The sequence below is a fragment of the Myotis myotis genome, unplaced genomic scaffold (assembly GCF_014108235.1).
Source record: "Myotis myotis isolate mMyoMyo1 unplaced genomic scaffold, mMyoMyo1.p scaffold_m19_p_7, whole genome shotgun sequence".
Classification (NCBI taxonomy): domain Eukaryota; kingdom Metazoa; phylum Chordata; class Mammalia; order Chiroptera; family Vespertilionidae; genus Myotis; species Myotis myotis.
This window is the reverse complement of record NW_023416379.1, coordinates 77,101,176-77,119,639: the sequence shown is the minus strand read 5'-3', so window position 1 is coordinate 77,119,639 and position 18,464 is coordinate 77,101,176. Positions and strand designations below refer to the sequence as shown.

General features: G+C 42.5%; 1 protein-coding gene across 8 annotated transcripts in view; it reads right to left on the bottom strand.

Moving 5' to 3' along the window:
- The window catches only part of GCLC (glutamate-cysteine ligase catalytic subunit), a 49,635-nt gene that overhangs the window by 11,183 nt on the left and 19,988 nt on the right, over positions 1 to 18,464 (bottom strand). For 6 of the 8 annotated variants that reach the window (XM_036316337.1, XM_036316339.1, XM_036316338.1 and 3 more), the window contains exons 2-6: positions 12,593 to 12,705; positions 11,619 to 11,801; positions 7,772 to 7,885; positions 5,456 to 5,514; positions 5,226 to 5,359 (exon numbers count right to left, since the gene is read on the bottom strand). In XM_036316337.1, the coding sequence (XP_036172230.1) occupies positions 5,226 to 5,359; positions 5,456 to 5,514; positions 7,772 to 7,885; positions 11,619 to 11,801; positions 12,593 to 12,705 (603 nt within the window). The remainder of the gene's footprint in view (positions 1 to 5,225; positions 5,360 to 5,455; positions 5,515 to 7,771; positions 7,886 to 11,618; positions 11,802 to 12,592; positions 12,706 to 18,464) is intronic. The other 2 variants (XM_036316343.1, XM_036316345.1) reach the window with 1 other exon arrangement.

The following is an 18,464-nucleotide window of genomic DNA, read 5'->3' as shown; positions in this document are numbered from 1 at the left end:
CCTTTAAATACAGTTCCTCATGTTCCTCAACCATAAAATTATTTTTGTTGCTACTTCATAACTGTAATGTTGCTACTGTTATGAATCGTAATGTAAATATCTGATATGGAGGATGGTCTTAGGCGACCCCTGTGAAAGGGTCATTCGACTGACAAAGGGGTCTTGACCCACAGGTTGAGAACCGCTGACCTAGAGAGTCTGCACATGATGGGTAAGTAGGACATTTAAGAGTTAGGCAGAGAAAAAGATCACATAATGATTAGTACAAATCCTCCACAAATAACTACTAAAAAGAATCTAAAAAAATGTTCTACCTTTTTTGGAGCAGGACACTGGGAGCAGTGGAAGGGAGCAAGGGATATAAATTGTGGTTGTGTTGGCACATCTACATTAACTGCAAATTGGGAACAGTTCTAATTTCCTGTCACTGTTATTTAATAACTAATGGCCTGGTGCACAAAATTTGTGCACATTAAAAGGGAATTAGAGGAAATATTTTAATATTGCTATTTGTCCTTTCTCTATAATAGAAGTGTCAGAGATGAAAGAAAATTAGTAAAATGTATATGAAACTCTCCTGTCAGAGCCTGGGGTGCGCCGTGGGACCCAGAGTCTAGTCCCCGCACCCCCGCGTGTGCCTCAAAATCGCGCGAGACCCAGACCCGGCTGGCCCCACCCCCATCAAGCCCTGCAGGGCGAGCACAGCCTCAGGTCCCCCGGCCACAGCACGAGGGCGTGACAATCATTTATTTGCACATTAGCACTTTATTATATAGGATTACATAGGACTAGAGGCCTGGTGCACAAAAATACATGCACTTGGGGAGGGGGGCTGTCTCTCAGGCTGGCCTGCACCCTCTTGCAGTCCAGGAGCCCTCAGGGGATGTCTGACTGACGGCTTAGGCCCGCTCCCCACCAGGAGCAGGCCTAAGCCACAGTCTGGCCTCCCTCTGCAGGAGGCGACTGGGCAGGCCAATCAGGGGATGGCGAGTGGCCGGCCCCAACCCCATCGCCCTGCCACTGCTGCCACCCATGGCCTCCCTCTGCAGGAGGCGACCAGGCGGGTCAATCAGGGGACGGCACCGGCCGACAAGTGGCCAGCCCCGCCCCCCCCATCACCCCTCCGCCACCATTACTCACTGCCACCCCCCACCACCATTCCCTCCCTCTGTCCGCTGGCATGCACCTTGGCTGGCCGGGCACTGCCTGCTCACCGGCCCCACTTCTGCTGACCAGTTGTTCTGCCGTTTGGTCGATTTGCATATTATACTTTTATTATATAAGATGATAATTTGAATTTAATGTTGGCACAGGAAATTACTTAAATTGCTTAATACTTGAAATAGCTAAACCAACATGTTAGTTCCAATAGTTTTAGCCAGGTCTCAACTTTGCATTCTTAAAAGCCAAGAACTGCTGTTGGAGTCACAGGTGCACCTGCTGACTCACAGTGGCATCTCAGGTCAGCGTGGTGACTATAGAAAACAATCTTTCAGACAGGTTACTGTGTCCTGATCTTCCTACACTTCCTATGCTAAGGCTATGTTTTCAGTAAAATGTAATAATTGCCCAGCCATTACAGATTAATTCAACCCAGAGAAGAGCTGAGTCATAGACATCAACGAATAAGAGTATCAAAGGTTAAACAGATAAAGATTGAGCAGGGCTGGCAACTAGGTCACTGATAACCAGAAGGAGGGTAGTGTCTGGAAAGAGGCAGAAACTCGGAAATTAGTCTGTGCTGGGTAAGGGGTAAACGAGAAGTGAGGAGATGGGGGAGGGTGCACAAAGTATTTACTCACTTATCTGCTGTGACCCCACCACAGAAACCTCCAGCACAGCAGGGATGTCTATGCCAAGTGTGAAGAACAGTGTCTGATGCCTACTTAGTATAATAGATATTTATTACATTTATACAGTATCTTGAAGGAATGAGGGTGTTATAGAGGAGAACACACGGGCAAAGGTAAGTTTTATTTTAATAAAATGGTGAGATGAGATACTTGAAAAACTGTGACCCCATGGGCCAAATTCACATGGATTGAGATTACAAGCACTTAAATGTTCCCCAAGTATTTTGACTGCTGAATTCTTCTGAATAGACTTCTCTACTTTACTTGGGTCCTATTCAGCACTTCTAAAAATTTTAGTGTGTGTCTGTGACTTTTGTTCTTAAAAAGATAGTACAGTGAGCATTGTTTCTTTTCAGTTTTGTGACTGGGTTCTGTTAACTGGCCTACTGCATACTAGCTCATCCACAGGCAGATCCTGGGAAAGCCAACCCTAGACGAGTTAGAAAATTAGCACCTGGAATTCAATAGCTGCGTTACAACAGCACAGCGGCTTATTCTAAATCCACTTACTATCCTCCTTACTCTAGAGCTGATACCATAGTTACCAAACCAAATGCAACATCACTGCAGATAAAGGCTTAGTGGAGAAAGGAAAAAAGTTCTAATACCTTAAAAAGGTGTAAATATATGAACAGTTGGCTTCTGGTATCCATTTAAAGTATTTAAAGAAGAGAAGCGCCCTAACTGGTTTGGCTCAGTGGATAGAGTGTCAGCCTGTGGACTGAAGGGTCCCAGGTTCGATTCCAGCCCAGGGCATGTACCTTGGTTGTGAGCACATCCCCAGTAGGGGGTGTGCAGGAGGCAGCTGATCGATGTTTCTAACTCTCTATCCCTCTCACTTCCTCTCTGTAAAAAAATCAATAAAAAAGATTTTAAAAAAAAAGAAGAAGAGAAGCAATGTCACCAGGAAACTGATGAGAGGGGAAAAATGAGTGTATGAAAAATACCAGTAGATGTTAAAAACCTAAATATGTAATCTGAAATTTATCTAGGCCCAGCCGGTGTAGCTCAGTGGTTGAGCTTTGACCTATGACCCAAGAGGTGATGGTTAGATTCCCGTTCAGGGCACATGCCCGGGTTGTGGGCTCGATCCCCCACAGGGGTGTGCAGGAGGCAGCCGACCGATGATTCTTTCTCATCATTGATCTTTCTCTCTCCCTTCCTCTCTGAAATCAATACAAGTATATTTAAAATTTATCTAGAACCCAGTTTAAAGCCACATGATTTTCTGGGTGTGGGGAGACCTCTTACAACACACAGGAACTTACTGACATGAACTCATTAAATGATTACTGAAGCCCTATCCGGTTTGGCTCAGTGGATAGAGCGTTGGCCTATGGACTGAAAGGTCCCAAGTTCGATTCCGGTCAAGGGCATGTACCTTGGTTGTGAGCACATCCCCAATAGGAGGTGTGCAGGAGGCAGCTGATCGATGTTTCTCTCTCATCGATGTTTCTAACTCTCTATCCCTCTCCCTTCCTCTCTGTAAAAAAAATCAATAAAATATATTTTTTAATAAATAAATAAATGATTACTGAAAAGCTCCCAAGAGTCAATTTTGAATGTGGTTAAATGATTTGTCTTGTAAATTTTCCATTAATCTTCAATTACTTTTTAAACATTTTTTTCTGCTTTACCGTAATAAGCAGTTGCTAGTGTTCCACTAAAGAGATTCACAGCAGGAAGCTCTGTGTTGAATTGTGGAAGTTGTTTCTGCCACAACTTCACATCTGTGCCACACACTTCACATCTGTACCAATTTTTTCAGTACTGACACTGGGTATTGGACGTACCATTGAGAAAAAGAAATTTAAACCCATGACAAAGCTTAAATTGGATAGAAAACTATATCAACCAGCAATAAAAATGTGGCTGGTAGATAGCATGAGACTGCATTTATTTGTAAAAATACAGCATTTCAAAGAATAGCCCTTTGGAACAGAACAACTGCAATGTCCCTGGCGAACACCTTGGTTTAATATTAAACCAAAAAAAGGCAAGCGGTTCTCCCACAGCACCAATAGAGTTTTAAAGCTGTGCACTGAGAGTTCTAGAGCTTAATGGTTCTCTTTGGAAATATTTGTAATTAAGATAGGGAGGCAGATAAGCAGTTAACAGTCAAAAGGTCTCCTTTTTTATGAAGTGCGGCCATGTGTAAGGAAACTTGCTGGCCTGTTTATTTGGAAGCCACATACTTTATACTACCTATGGAAGTCAGGAAAAGCAGGAGAAAACTGTACCCTTGGCCATGGTTACTGAAACACATTTAGCACGGAAAACTCGGACCCTGGCAGCCGATTTTGATTCCACATAGCCGTGAAAATAAATGCATTAGAGATATGTGCAGGAAGGTGTGTGCCTGTGCTGCAGCTGTTTGAGATGATGGGGAGGCTGGTTTCCCGGCCCCTGTGTCGAAAGTGCTCGGGCTGGAGGTCCAGGGGCCCTTACGTGGGGACAATGCCTGGTGCTGCTCCAAGAACACTGTTCCTAATCAGCTGAAATAATGAGACCTAGATAAAACCTCCTTAAATAACAAGAGGCTCCCTTTTCTTTGATATTTTTCAAATTTTCAACTCTTGTTCTGAGAGGATTTTAAATAAAGATTAAAAATAAATATTTCATTGTTTTTATGAACAGAAGTAAATATTAGCTTGGAGTCAGACCTAGAAGAGGTCTTAATATAAACCCTTCTTTAAACTGCTGAGAAAACAGGCCAAAAAAAGTGAAGGAAGTTACCCAAATACCAGAGTAGCCAGGCCCTGCGCTGCCTGAGGAGTCCCGGGCTCTGCCCCCCAGGCCCTAAGTGAGCCTGGGCACAGTCCCTGCCAGGGGCTCCGTGATCTGATTAGGTCAGAACGGCTGTTCTACCTCCTGTGTAACTCAGCCAGGGGCAGGGCAAATTCAGGCTGTTTTCTTTTTATGCTGCCAGGTGGCCTCACATGAATATAAAGATTTAAAGTCCAAACAGTCCTTCCCTTGATGACAAAATCACTGGAATGCATCTATTAGACTTCACTTTCAGAAACAAGAGATCGAAGCCATGTTTATAACCTCAAAGCTACACTGTCGCTAGATGGCAGCAAAAATCAGGCTTATAGAAAGAACAGAGACAGTGACTGGGAACAGTTCACATTTTATGTTAATCAACAACTACGCATCCCTGCAGTGGAAGGCAGAGTCTGTCAATTCTCTGTCAAGAGAGCGTTTCCAACGAATTTACTAAAATAACTTCACTGGTTTTCAGAAAAGCATACCAGCTACCTTTTCAACCTGATTAAATATGATTTTTAAAACGGAAACACAAACCTGTCAAGGACAGAAGTTATAGAGAGAAGTGGGCGAGGGCACTCGCCTCTGCCTGGGAGCTAGTACCTGAAGACAGCAATTGCCCATCCCAAATCCCATGGCGTCCATGTAGATGTGATCTGGCTTTGAAGCCTTGGCCGCCTCGTCATCCTCAGGAAATGTTTCTATAAACGGAGACGGTGTGTTCTTATCTTTAAATACTGTATTAAAAAAAAAAAGAAAAGAAATGGGTGAGAGCCAAGGATTAAACAACAACTCCACAGGAACCTCTCCACCTGCCACGCCTGTGGACTCACTTGGTGCATTGATGACCACCTTTTCTCCTCTCCTGTGCCGGATATTTCTGGTTAGGGTGCTGAAACAGACAACCAAACACCGTCCATCAGTCCCATCGGTACCAAAGACCCATTATGTAAAAGAAAATTTGATCATATACAAGTAAATGAATGACATCCTGTACCTTCAAACTAATTCTGGGGCCACTCTAGATAATTTATATGGATCAAGATACCCTGAGCGATCCTCCGAAAAAGGGCTTCACATTAATACCACTCCCCTGGGTGCTTACTCAAGACTGCCATTCTCTCCCCTGCTTCACCCCTGCGCCTCCTAACTCAGTGTTTGGAGTCCGCAGGGTCTGGTCTCACCCTGCACCTCTAACACTTCCCACATTACAAAGACTTTAACCAAACTTTAGTTAAAAGATGCCTTGCTCTCCCAGGCATCTCTGGAGCCCCAAGACCTCATTACTGCTGCTCCCAACCTGCAGCTTTAATACTTATCCTCTAGACCTGTGATGTCTAATCTAGGAGCTACCAAGCAAATGTGGCTACTGAGCACCTGAAGTGTAGCTAGTCCTGATAAAAATATGCTGGGAGGAGAAAAATACACACCAGATTTTGACAACTTAGTATAAAAAAATTTCATATTAATACTTTAAAAATAGATCATAAGGTGAAATAATATTTTAGATATATAGGGTTAAATAAAATATATTATAAAGCCAAGTCTACATTTTTAACTTTTTAAATGTGGCTACTAGAAAATTTAAACTAACATCCTGTTGGAGAGTGCCGCTGTAGACTCAGTGCCATCGCCTCATGAGCCTGCATGGATCCTCTCCGTCAGAAGCACCTGCTCTCTCCCAGGAGGATCCCTGCACTCCCATTTTCTTTTTTTAATCTCACCAGAGGATATGTTTATATTGTCTCTGTTAGAGAGAAAGGGAGAAACAACAATCAGTTGCCCCTTATACGCGCCCCAATCGAGGATTGAACCCACAACCTAGGTATGTATGTGCCCCGAATGGGAATCTAACCTGCAACCTTTTGGTGTGCAGAATGATGCTCTAACCAACGGAGCCACTGGCCAGCCAGGGCAATGCTACCTTTTTTTTTTTTTTTTTAACAGAGTCATAATCTATCTTTTCTTGCAGCTGAATATCTATTTTCCCCTTCGCACACTCTAACGTTTGAAGTTGGGAACTATGTCTATAAATCTTTGTCTCCCCCCAAAAACTTTGCAGACCTCTTAAAAATGAGTACTGACAAGTCCCAACATCCCTAACTCTAGGTCAGGCGCCAGGTTCAGGATGAAGGGTGAGACTCAAGGTACAAAGCTATTAGACTGGTGTGGGCCCTGAAGCAACTTAAACCCAAGAATTAAACACAAAAAGACCTAGAACAGTAGTTGGCAAACTCATTTGTCAACAGAGCCAAATATCAACAGTACGACAATTGAAATTTCTTTTGAGAGCCAAATTTCTTAAACTATATAGGTAGGTACACTGTTATTAACTTAATTAGGGTACTCCTAAGGCTTAGGAAGAGCCACCCTCAAGGGGCCAAAGAGCCTCATGTGGCTCGAGAGCCGCAGTTTGCCGACCACTGACCTAGAAGATAATAGAACAGTGGTTCTCAACCTTGGCTGCACATTAGAATCACCTGGGAATCTTTTTAAAATCCTGATTTCTGGGCCTCATACTCCAGAAATTCTGTTTGTTATGGGGTGGGGCCACAACATTAGTAACAAAGAAACAGAATTTCCAAAGGATGAAGCCCAGAAATCAGGATTTTAAAAAGATTCCCAGGTGATTCTAATGTGCAGCCAAGGTTGAGAACCACTATAATAGAACAAAAGGTGGAGAGTGCCTATTATATGCAGATGTACATAATTTACCTTATTACCAGGGTATACAGAATGGGAAGAAAAGATCACACAGATACTGGTGGTAACTTAGAGGAGAACAAGGCAGAAATAACTACGGGAAAGCTTTCCCAAAATAGGTGTTTACAGAACTAGGATGGAAAATAATCTGCTCATTAAAGGAGAATACAGTGGCTAAGTTAATGACTTTAAGATGAGTTGGAAATAGGCAAGTCAAACCTGGCCCCAGAAGCAATAATCAAGCAGCCTTGGGTACACAACAGGTGTGTGTTTGTGTGTACATGTGTATGTGTGTGTGTATTATATATTGTCTTCTCTGGTTAATTACAGAGGGAGCCAGAATTCAGTAAATGCTTGAAAAGGATTCCCGGGCAGGCCTATCATCCTCTCAGAAGGCAGAGATCTGAGTGAGGGGCACCTGTATTTAAACACAAAGCTATACTCACCTAAAGCGGGGGTGCTTGTTTATTGCTTCATCGGGAAAGAAGAGGGACCTGGAAGCTCCTCCTTCGACTGGGTTGGGTTTGACCTCAGGCAGCGTGAACCCAGGACAGCCTAATCTACAACAAATTGAGTTAATTATGCCTCGTCATCATTGCACCTGTTAAAATACCTAGCCTCTATCATTCCCTTTTTCAGAGGGTCAAGCACACAAATGGTTTGTAAATATTATGCTCCATTACAACCACGCCTTTGCTTTTCTTATTCACCAAGATCTTCTTTTGTGATTCCAGCCCTTTACTAACCTCATCAGAGAACTTCGTTCACTCATCGCCCACAGAACACCCTCTAGAGCAGCGGTTGCCAACCAGTGCTCCAGTGCTCCGAGGGCCACTGGTGGTCCGTGAGGTCCGAAAGGTTGGCGACCGCTGCTCTAGAGAAGGCCCACTTGCATCCTGCCCATCTCTTCATTTAACAGCATCAACCCAGGGGTTATAGGTGCCCCCTATCCAGCTTCTGAGGCTTCTGCTTTTACTAGCTCTAAACTCTCAGCTTATCTTTTGACCCTTGTACTGACACTGCCCCAACCCCCTGATAAGCTTTGCCTGAATCTGAAAGGGGTCTCCTGTTTTTTGCCTCTGCAGGTCACCTCACAAATCCTTCAAGATTAGATTTAGTGTCTCCACTGGTGTCCCCATCCACCCCTGAGATCTCTCTCTGAGGTCTGAAACCCAACCCTATTACCTACTTGACCTAAAGAAGTTTTAGTTCCCACACAGAAAAGGGCAGCTCTGTATGCATCCCTGTGGTCAGAACGCTCCAATTCCACCTCACTTGCTGTCACACCACCTGTTCTTTGAGTTAAGAATTTTAAGGTCAGTGGTTAAGTGTGCTTTGAGGGAGGGCAAAGACGATCAAGTTAGTGAAAGCCACACAAGGGAGGTTCTTGTCAGGGTATAGATCAGTGGTAGGAAACTTGGCTGAGAGCCAAGACTAGCCTCCACGCCTCACTTCCACCTGACCTGAGAACAACTGAATTTGCTGATCTTATCTAGAAAATAGTTCCCAGGGTTGCTGGAACTCCTGTGGCACATGCCCTGTGCGTTAGGGAGAGTCCTTTAGCGGAGTGACAAGTGTACACGGGCATTCCCCGCCAGGGTGTTGATCTGGGGGTCAGAGCTCAGATCCTCAGACTCCTGCACAGCTCTGCTTTGCTTCTGGACCAGCACCCCCACAGAACCTCCTGCCAAGACGGCCCCATTAACACCTGTGCTGTCCAATCTCAGCATGTGGCCACTAGCCACAGGGGACCCCTGAGAGCGGACTGCAGCAGTGTGACTGGGGAATGGAATTCTTCATTCCCTGTACATTTGATTAAACTCAAATTGTCATATGACCATTGTTTTGGACTACACTTCCACACTATAGAATTTTTGCCTCTTTACAGAGAGAAAAATCATGCTGTTTACACTTAAGAAACCAAGTACTATTTTTACTGTTGATCCCAAAATAAAACCTTCCTTATCATTTTCTATAGATGTAAGGTGAAGTTCTACAACTTCTACAACTAAATATTATTCTTGTTTTGTTTTCAAGTCCAAAACATACAGTAGACTTTTTAGAATAAAACTTATTTCATTGTCTCAACTCCCCCTCATAATGACTTACGAAGCTAGATCTTAAAAACAAAGGGGGGCAGGGGTGGCAATGGTTCCATACAGAGCCATTATCACGAGGAAAAAACACATTAGATTTAACTTAAAAAAATGTCCTTTTGCGGCCTACTGCCACACTACTAACCATTCTGAATTTTGAAGTATAAGAGAAAACAATTCTGGTTTGCATTACAAACCTCTTTTTCTTTTTAATTTGCTAAGTGAAAGGTAGAATCCTTTAATGTTAAGGAAAAAAAGGAAAATTTAAGATACTGAATTTTCCAGTTCACTGAAACTTGTCAAATAAAGGCCAAGAAGTAGGCTACAGGTATTATTACTGTAAATTTCATAATAATTACTTGACCAACAGCCTTGCCATCTCTTCTCTCCACCCCGTTTGCTGATTTTGCCCATCTCTTCATCTATCCATTTTCTCCATCTCCGCCACCCACCCTCTGCAGGCTGCCCTCAACTCCTCACCTCCTCACTGAGCCCCCTGCTGGTCTCCTAACAAGCCCTGCACCCATCCTACAGCCACACTGACACCACAGCCCAAGTGCAGGGCTGCAGAACTAAAACGTGATGCAATCCGCCCAACCCGACCTTCCCAAGGCTCCCACTGCTTTTAGGATAGCAACTGAAATTCTTAGTTAACACAACTGGCCCACCAACGACCTGCCCGGCATCACCTTACCCCACACTTCCATTTCATTCTCAGCATCCTCATCACACTGGCCAGCCTTCTTTCAGCTCTTTAGGCTCGGTCCTCCCCTGGCTCATCTTAGGACGTGTGCCCATGCTGCACCCCCTTCCTAGTACAGCCTTCCCTCTCCACTTCTATTAAACTCTACTAGAACTTCGGATGTCTCTAACAATCATCTTCCCTGGGCAGCGCCCTCCTCCACCACGCAGAGGCCATGAGACAACCACGTCACTCTCTCTGTGCACCACACCCCCTCACTACTTTCCCTCATGGTTGCATCCTCACTGTGTGGGTCTGGTGTGGAGCGGGCACTCGGGTATCCTGTGAATGGCAGTCATGAATTCTTTACCTCCTTCAAACACTGGGCAAAGGAACATGCCAATTCTCTTCCAAGCACACCTGCCCACCCTCACCCAGATGGGGTTTTTATTTCTGGCAGGGAGAGGGGAGTGGCCTGCACAAATGAACAAAGGAATCACAGAAAGAGATGTTTTTCTAAATGTTTGATGAGTTGCTTAAACAGGTTTCAACTATTTAGATATGACCACGGAAATGTTAAAGAAAATTCTCATTCAAGTGTCCTTCTGAGACCAATGGTGTGACTCTGAATGCCTGTGTCCACTACAGACATTTATCAAACTGTTCCAGGACATGGATACTAATCCCCGAAGCTCTCTGAACTTTGAGGAGGTGAGCATACTTGGTCACACTCTGACAGATATCTAGCATAGATCAGATTGACGATTTGGTAGAACCGTATTCTTACCTACAGGTCCTCCATATAATTGTAGCATATTTATGTACCTCATTGTAAGCTAAAAACATAATCTCACTATTTCTATTTATATTTGTGAACTTTTAGCCATTACTAGATTAGTATAAATGAAGCTAAAAACTGCTTTACAATTCCCAATTAGACAAATCTAAAATTTTCTTTTCCCCATAATATCCAAATATGTGGAAAAGAACATTTTCCACGTATTTTTATTTCTGGCAGGGAGAGGGAAAATATGACCTAATGCCCCCTCCGCCCCTTGTTCAATGCCGATAGCGCCCTGGGTGCACTGATGGTGGCCCTCCAACAGGTGACCTCTGATAGGCCACCAATGTCACCCTTTACCGGTAGGCAAACACATGTGAGGGTGCAAGGAGCACTTGGTCAGAGAACTCACTATTCCTCACAAGGTCAGAGCTGCATGGCACAGGATGTGCTGCTGCCTCCACCCTGCTACCCGGCCACAGTGGTCCTCCTGGTCTTTCCCACCAAGCCCAGACACAGCCCTTACCACAGGGCTCCAGGCCACACCACCCACTGGAGCTGGTGTGCAACATCTGCCTGTAGCTCTAACATAGAGGCAGCCAAAGGCAGTGCTGTGAAGAATGACCGGTCTGTAAAGTATGAGAACTTTTAGGGTCAAATGCTTGGTCATGATTTGCTCTTTATAACCTTGAGCTCTGAACTGTCCCCTGGGGCATGTTCACGTAGGAACTAACCTGGGAAATGAAGTTATTGTGCAAAGAGCCTGATTTTCTTTTAATAAAGAAGTTGCCTCCTTCCGGCGCTGTCTCATATTGTCTTCAACTGTGTTGAACTCGGACATGGTTCCTCCGTATGGCTGTCCAGGCGTCCCTTCAATCATGTAACTCCCGTACTCTGGTCTCCAAAGTGTAGGGTGGCTACAGAGAAGAAAATAAAAATTTGCTCCATCTTATTCTTTGCTGCAGTCTACTCAATTCTTAGAAGTTCTTTTAAAGCATTGCCTCAAAAATGTTAGAAACTATTAGGTATAAATGAAGCTAAAAACTGCTTTATAATTCCCAAAGGCCATTAATTTTCCATAGCTCTTCAACTATATAAGGGTTAAAAGTACCAGGTCCAAAATATTTATAAATAAGTGAAAACACGCACAGGGCACTCTCTGTCAGGACAAGCCAGTCCCTGTGCAGGAAAGGAGATGAGGCCCTAAGGCTCTTTCAGTTCTGGGCTGAGGTGAGGAGAAAAATAAACTGCAGAGCACAGGCCCCCTTCCCCTCTTTGTCTACTTAAATAAATATTTAGAAAACATCCCACCAGCCAAACAAAACCCATCTGCAAGTTTAATCTGGCACCATCGTTCGTGGTCTCAGGAACACTATGGCAATTTTTAAAAATAGTAAACAAGCTCTATATTGCCTTTACTATTCTAAGTGCTCTAATATGTTAATGGATTTTAAAATGTCAATACCCTACAAGGTAGATATTATTATCCCTCCCTTACAGATGAGGAAACTGAGGCACAGAGAAGTTAAGGGACTTGCCTAAGGTTACCCAACTATTAAGTACAGGAACCAGGATTTGCACCCAGGCAGCTGGGAATCAGAGCCCGGCTCTAAACTGGTATGCTATCCTGTGTCCTTCACATCTGAGGAAAGAGGCTATTCTAGTAGTTTGACAGTTTCAGAAACACTAAAACAAGCCTCCAGCTTACTTCGGGTTTGTCCTTTCCCCCTTTTCTTGTAGAGTTTCAAGGACTTCTTCTCCAGACAGGACCAACTGGACTCTCTTCTTTTCATGATCAAAAGACACCAACATATATTCCACCTATTGAGATTAAGGAGAGAAAGAGGAACATTCTTTCAGACTGGTGCTCAGTGTGACCTTTAAGAGAAGGCGAGGAAACATGGAGGTTGGAAAGGATCGACAATAACTTGAGACTGTCACATTCCTGACATGATGGCATATCATAAACATGTTTGCATAATATGAAAACCTGAAGAAAATGGTTAATAGTGGCACTGAGGACCACTCTTATACCTCAATTCCTTCTTTCCCCTCTTCTACTTAATATGCTACAGAAAGGTTGAGATGCCCATTTTGGAAAATTGTACTTCAAGAGGGAAGTATTCCAAAGCTAAGATTCTATACATTACATTGGCAAGAAGTTGCATTTTAAAACTTATTTCCTCCACTGGCTTACTGTAAAGTGGTTATCTGGGCATTCTGGTCCAAGGCAGATGATCCTTACTTCCTAGCAGGTTATTTAATAATCCCACTTAAGTCCCACTACTGGAGAGTTCAATCATCAACACACCAATACGGAGCAGTTATTTTAGGAGTTTCAACCAGTTAGTGGAAGCACGTCAAGCTCTCGGCACGCCTCGTTTATTTGGTCCGTGTTAGCCTTTGAGTTTGACATGCTTGATTTAGTGTTTTTCAGTAAAAATGTAAGATACTTTCCTAACTCTGAAACCAGATCAAATGGATAATGCAAGGAGCTCTAGTGCATTTACAACAATACCTGGGGGAATTCTGATAAAAATCAACAGTTCAATACCAAAGTAAGACTTTTCTGGACAGAGTACACATAAAACCTGCTTTTGTTTTCCCTCAACCAGGTGCTTTAAATCATGATTATTGATATGAACAGTGAAGATTATGACTCTCCACAACGGAAATAAAACACACATTACCCTATGTAAATGAAAGGTATGGAACTGGATCTTCCAGGCAAACACTTGAGTACCTTTGGCACAAAACAGAGAAGATGAGGCAAACTGATGCCCCACAGGCATGCCAATACACAGATGTATTTTGTTTGGCTTATCATAGTATTAAAATTTAAAAAAAAAAAAAAAAAAGGCAAGCAACAATACATCTACTACCTGACAGCTGCATGTCAATCCAGATTCCCAGCCTTAGAAACACACACCCAGAGCCCAGCACTATGTTACGGTCCTACAGGGCTGGGCTGCTCCCCTTTGGGGGGGGTGCTCTGTGATCTACAGTGGCCTATCCCCTTATTTATGTGTACCTGTCCCATCTTGGAAGGCATTTGAGCCAGCCATCCTTAGCACAGAAATGGTTTTGCCCTTCAGCTAAGCAATATAATTAAAGAGGGGTAGGTGGGGGATTGTTAGTAACCATAGGAAATAGCCTGGCAAGTTTAAGCAACAAAATAATGAACTTTGAATTAACTTGTGTTAATTGTTGCTATGGGCTGAATGTTTTTGTCCTCCCAAATTCATATGCTGAAGCTCTTAATTTCCAATGTAATAGTATTTGAGGTGAGGCCTCTGGGGGTAATTAGGTCAGGAGAGTAGAGTCCTCATGATGGGATTGGTGCCCTTAGAAGACAAGATAAAAAGTGATCTCTCTCTTCAACGTGTGAGGACAGAGCAAGAAGGCAGGCATTTGTGAGCCAGGATGGGGCCCTTACCTGGAACTAAATCTGCCAACACCTTTGACCCTGGACTTCCCAACCTCCTGAGCTGTGAGAAATAAATAAGCCACCCAGTGTGTGGTATTTGTTACAGCAGCCTGAACTGACAAGATAGTTACCTCACCAATGAGTCCAAGTTTCCATTCATGCTTCTCCATTAGAATTTTTTTAGTTCAAAAAGTAGGTAAGACTACTTGATTTAGGTACACGAGCCAGAAGTGTAGGATTGTACGTGTACAATCACCCCATGTGAAATGCCTGAAACATGGGCGGCAGAATCTGGAACTGCTCCCAATTTTAAGTACAGGTTTTCAGATAGCATCTACAGACACATGACTCCTGAATAGCTTAAACATGATGGAACAGGAACCTTTAAGTCTCAGGATGAATATATGAAATATCATAGGTATGAGAAACAAATATACCTCTAAATGATCATAATGAGAAAAGGTATGCCATAAACTTTCATTTATGGATCCTAATCTTCAAACCCGTCACGATCACCTGTCAAAGTTGGCGTGATCACCCTTTGGCATGATGGGAAAAAGAAGCCCAGAGATGCCGAGTAAGTTGCCCAAGGCCATAGTATCGGAGCAGGGATTTGAACCCAGCTCTGACTGGCCTCAAGGCCCAGCACACCTTACTGCTAGGACTATAGAGGATGCCAGTCTTGGTTAGAAATAAGCTTTTTAAAAATTTGTTGTAAGCTACATGAGGCAGGGAAAGGTTATAATCCTGGCTGAAAATCTCTCAAACTGATTATGCCTCAATTTTATGAGGTGGGCCTGATAATGTATCATAGTAGCTGAGATATAACAGTAAGGTTACAGATTTAAACAGATGGGTAAGCCCATCTCTTAGGCTCAGGAAGGAGCGAGCGCACATGTGCTCTATCCAGCATTCCTAACGCTCCCAGTTAGAAGGCATCTTCTCCTTCAGTACTTCTCCTTCCATCACTGGTTCCAACATATCTGCCTGGCAGCATGTTTTCAGGGTTATCTTCTTAACCAGACAACATGCTTCTGAAAGATGAAGAGAAACTTCCTAGTTTACTGGGTTCCCATCATTTAATATCACAGTGAACAAGAACTTTTGCACCAATTGCATAACCTAAATTGCAATTACTTTTGTTAGTTTCCTTGTTTTGAAATAGTCAAAATCCTTGGTTTTCAAAAATCACTCTTAGCCCACAATTTAGATAGAACCTGGGAGGGGAAAAAGAGCAAAGCACTCAAACTCAGTTTGAGCTTTACATATCAGCCAAATGGATGACACTTAAAATCCTAACAAACCCAATTCTCCTTAACTGAAAAATAGTGAGCCTCGATCTCATTAAGCAAATGAAACAGAAAAACATCAGAACACTTATCAAATGAGAAAGAAAAACAAACTTAATTCTGGATAAAATCTAAATTCAGTTAGAAACCTTAAGAATTCCCTGAAGATTTTTCAAACTCAAATGTAAGGCATTCTGAAGTAACTGTCCCTACAGTTATCTTGACCATTCTGTTCCAGTGCCCCAAATGGTTCCTTATCCTCTTGGCTTTTTTGTTATCTTATTTAATCCTTCCCCACCAACTTCAATACATTTATATTTATTTCCAATTCTAGTTCATACAAACACTCAAATAATTAACTCAATCTTTAAGAGTCAAACTAGAGCTGAAACGGATTTTGGTTCAGTAACCTTGCTGTTGAGAGGTAATAAAAAGTGATACAATAAGACAATGCTTTCCCAATATAAAATACCTAAAACCACAGTGATTTATTTTATTCCTTCTGGAGTTTGTCCCCATCCTAAATCTTTTTGCATACAACGGATGATGAGAGGAAAAGACAAAATTAAAGGGAAAATAACAAAACAGGATATACAGGCCCTTCTGTACACAACATAGATGCCAATGATTAAATTGAACCAGCTTCCTGACTTTGAATAGCATGTAGGCGGTACACCCAGAGTTATAGCAATATCTATGTGCACTGCACACATACACAACTCTAAAAGTGTATGCCCAAAGAACATAAAATGCACTGCAGAGTGACTAATTCAAATCTGTGTAATTAACACATCATTTGAAAAAAGCAAAAATAGCCACTGTACTATTTTCAGTACAAAGATCATAATGCAGATGTAACTTAGGGACACTGCTATTTGGTGCCCAACAGTTGTCTTTTTTAGTGGAGGGAGAATAAGCCCCATAAAAATAACCTACACTCTTTGTGAGACACTCATCTTTTAAAAATGCACTCTACTTTTTCTACAATGACAATCTTTTAAATTTCATTCCTAAATGGCTAAATGTTATCCTACTAGAATAACAGTCACTAATATCTCTGAGGTGTTTAATCAAAGGCACATTCAAAGACTATTAGTTTACTGTTACATAGCACTGCTAGGAATGACCTGTACACAATAACCCTCTAGTTATTTAATGCAGGTTTGCACAAGCACAAGATGCTTTATTCATCTGAAATTAGGCCAGTAAATATAATCTTAATTGAGGGTGATGTAAGTACCCAGTACAATGCTGAACATATAGTAGACTGTGAAATATTTGTGGGATTAAAGTTCAAGATAACAGTTAACATTAAATTTTTTAGTATTTATGTTGTCTTTAAATGGTATTTACCAAGTTTAAAATAAAAGTTTTCCTTTTTAATACTACAACAAAAACATTCTAATACTCTACCATTAAGGTACGGGTTACAGGGAACTTAGAATGTAAGGCAAGGCTAGACATTTTATAAAATATATATTTTTAAATTTCTACCCTCTGGAGGTGAAAACAGTGCTTAATTAGGCAAACAATCTACTTCTATAAGACTCAGAAGCAATTATAGGCACGTCCCTATTTAGAGAGGTTATACTTTGAGAAAATTCCTTGGTCTCTAAGCCACCCTACTGAAATTCAAAATTCAGGGTTGGGGGCCAGCTCCTCTATTCATTGTTGGCTCTCCCACAGGCCCAAGCCTACAGTCCTGACTGCTAGGAACTACCTGCTGCTTCTCAGAGGCCCAGGTTTCTCCTTACACTAACTCCAAAAAGAAACCCATTGCCCTTTGAGGGTTAAGGTTCTAGTGAGAGTTGATGACCAAATCAGTGCCCAAACAGCATCTTGCTGCCCCCTCTGCCACGCCCGACTCCCTTAACCCCCCATATGCTTGGTCCTTTCATCCACTCAAGGAAGTCCTGTGCGGGAATATTGTGAGGAGCCAGGCAGGTGTGGTTCCTGTTCTCGAGCTTACACTGTGGCTGGAGCCACAACCAACACTACAGAGCTAAATGACCTGCGTGAGTGCTTGAGATGTGCACATCTAATAGGAGAATATGGTCCCATCTGGGAGATCAGAAGGCTTCTGGGAGGAAGGGGACTGCCCCAAAGGAGAGAGTCTGCTGATGCTTCAATATAAACACAAACTCCCACAGGATTTCCCTGTCTGACTGGTCAGAGATACAGATAAACTGGCCCCATACCACAGGGATCATGCTACAATAGTCCTTTTCTAGATTATAAACTGTTTTAATGCTAGTGACCATGATTTCTGTCCAGAAGACTATTTCCCCATGTGGCAAAATATAAATGACTAATATTTTTGAGCCCTCTCAACCATCTAGTTGGATGGCACCCTTTTCCATATCTAGCACACAATACCCAAAAAGGCGCTAGCCATAGTGACACTTAAAAAGAATCACCTATACTTAAATAGGGAAGACCTGAATGACAAGACCAAAAGAGCAGCTGAGCTTAAAACAGTGGTCAAAATTCAGTAAGAAATTCTAATATAGATGTAATAAGGTTTGATATGGCTCAAAATTCGGTTTAAGGCAAACTCCCAGGTTAGATATGTCTAAGGATGATATTACTAAATATCAAAACCACTGCTTTATGTGGTAATATTTGAGCATTTGGGGGAGACAAGTATGAAGCAGAAATTATAACGTGCTTCTGTATAGTTGTGTACATGATGTTTTAAACTGGTAGCTGTTGATATGTCAAATTAAACTGTGCTATGTCCCCGAAAGAAATGTTATAGCAGTGTCGTCTAAAGACATATAAATTTTCATAGTATAATATATTTTGACTCTCACTTCCCCCTTCAATATAAAATATGATCTCATACAGCAGAATTACACAGGTGA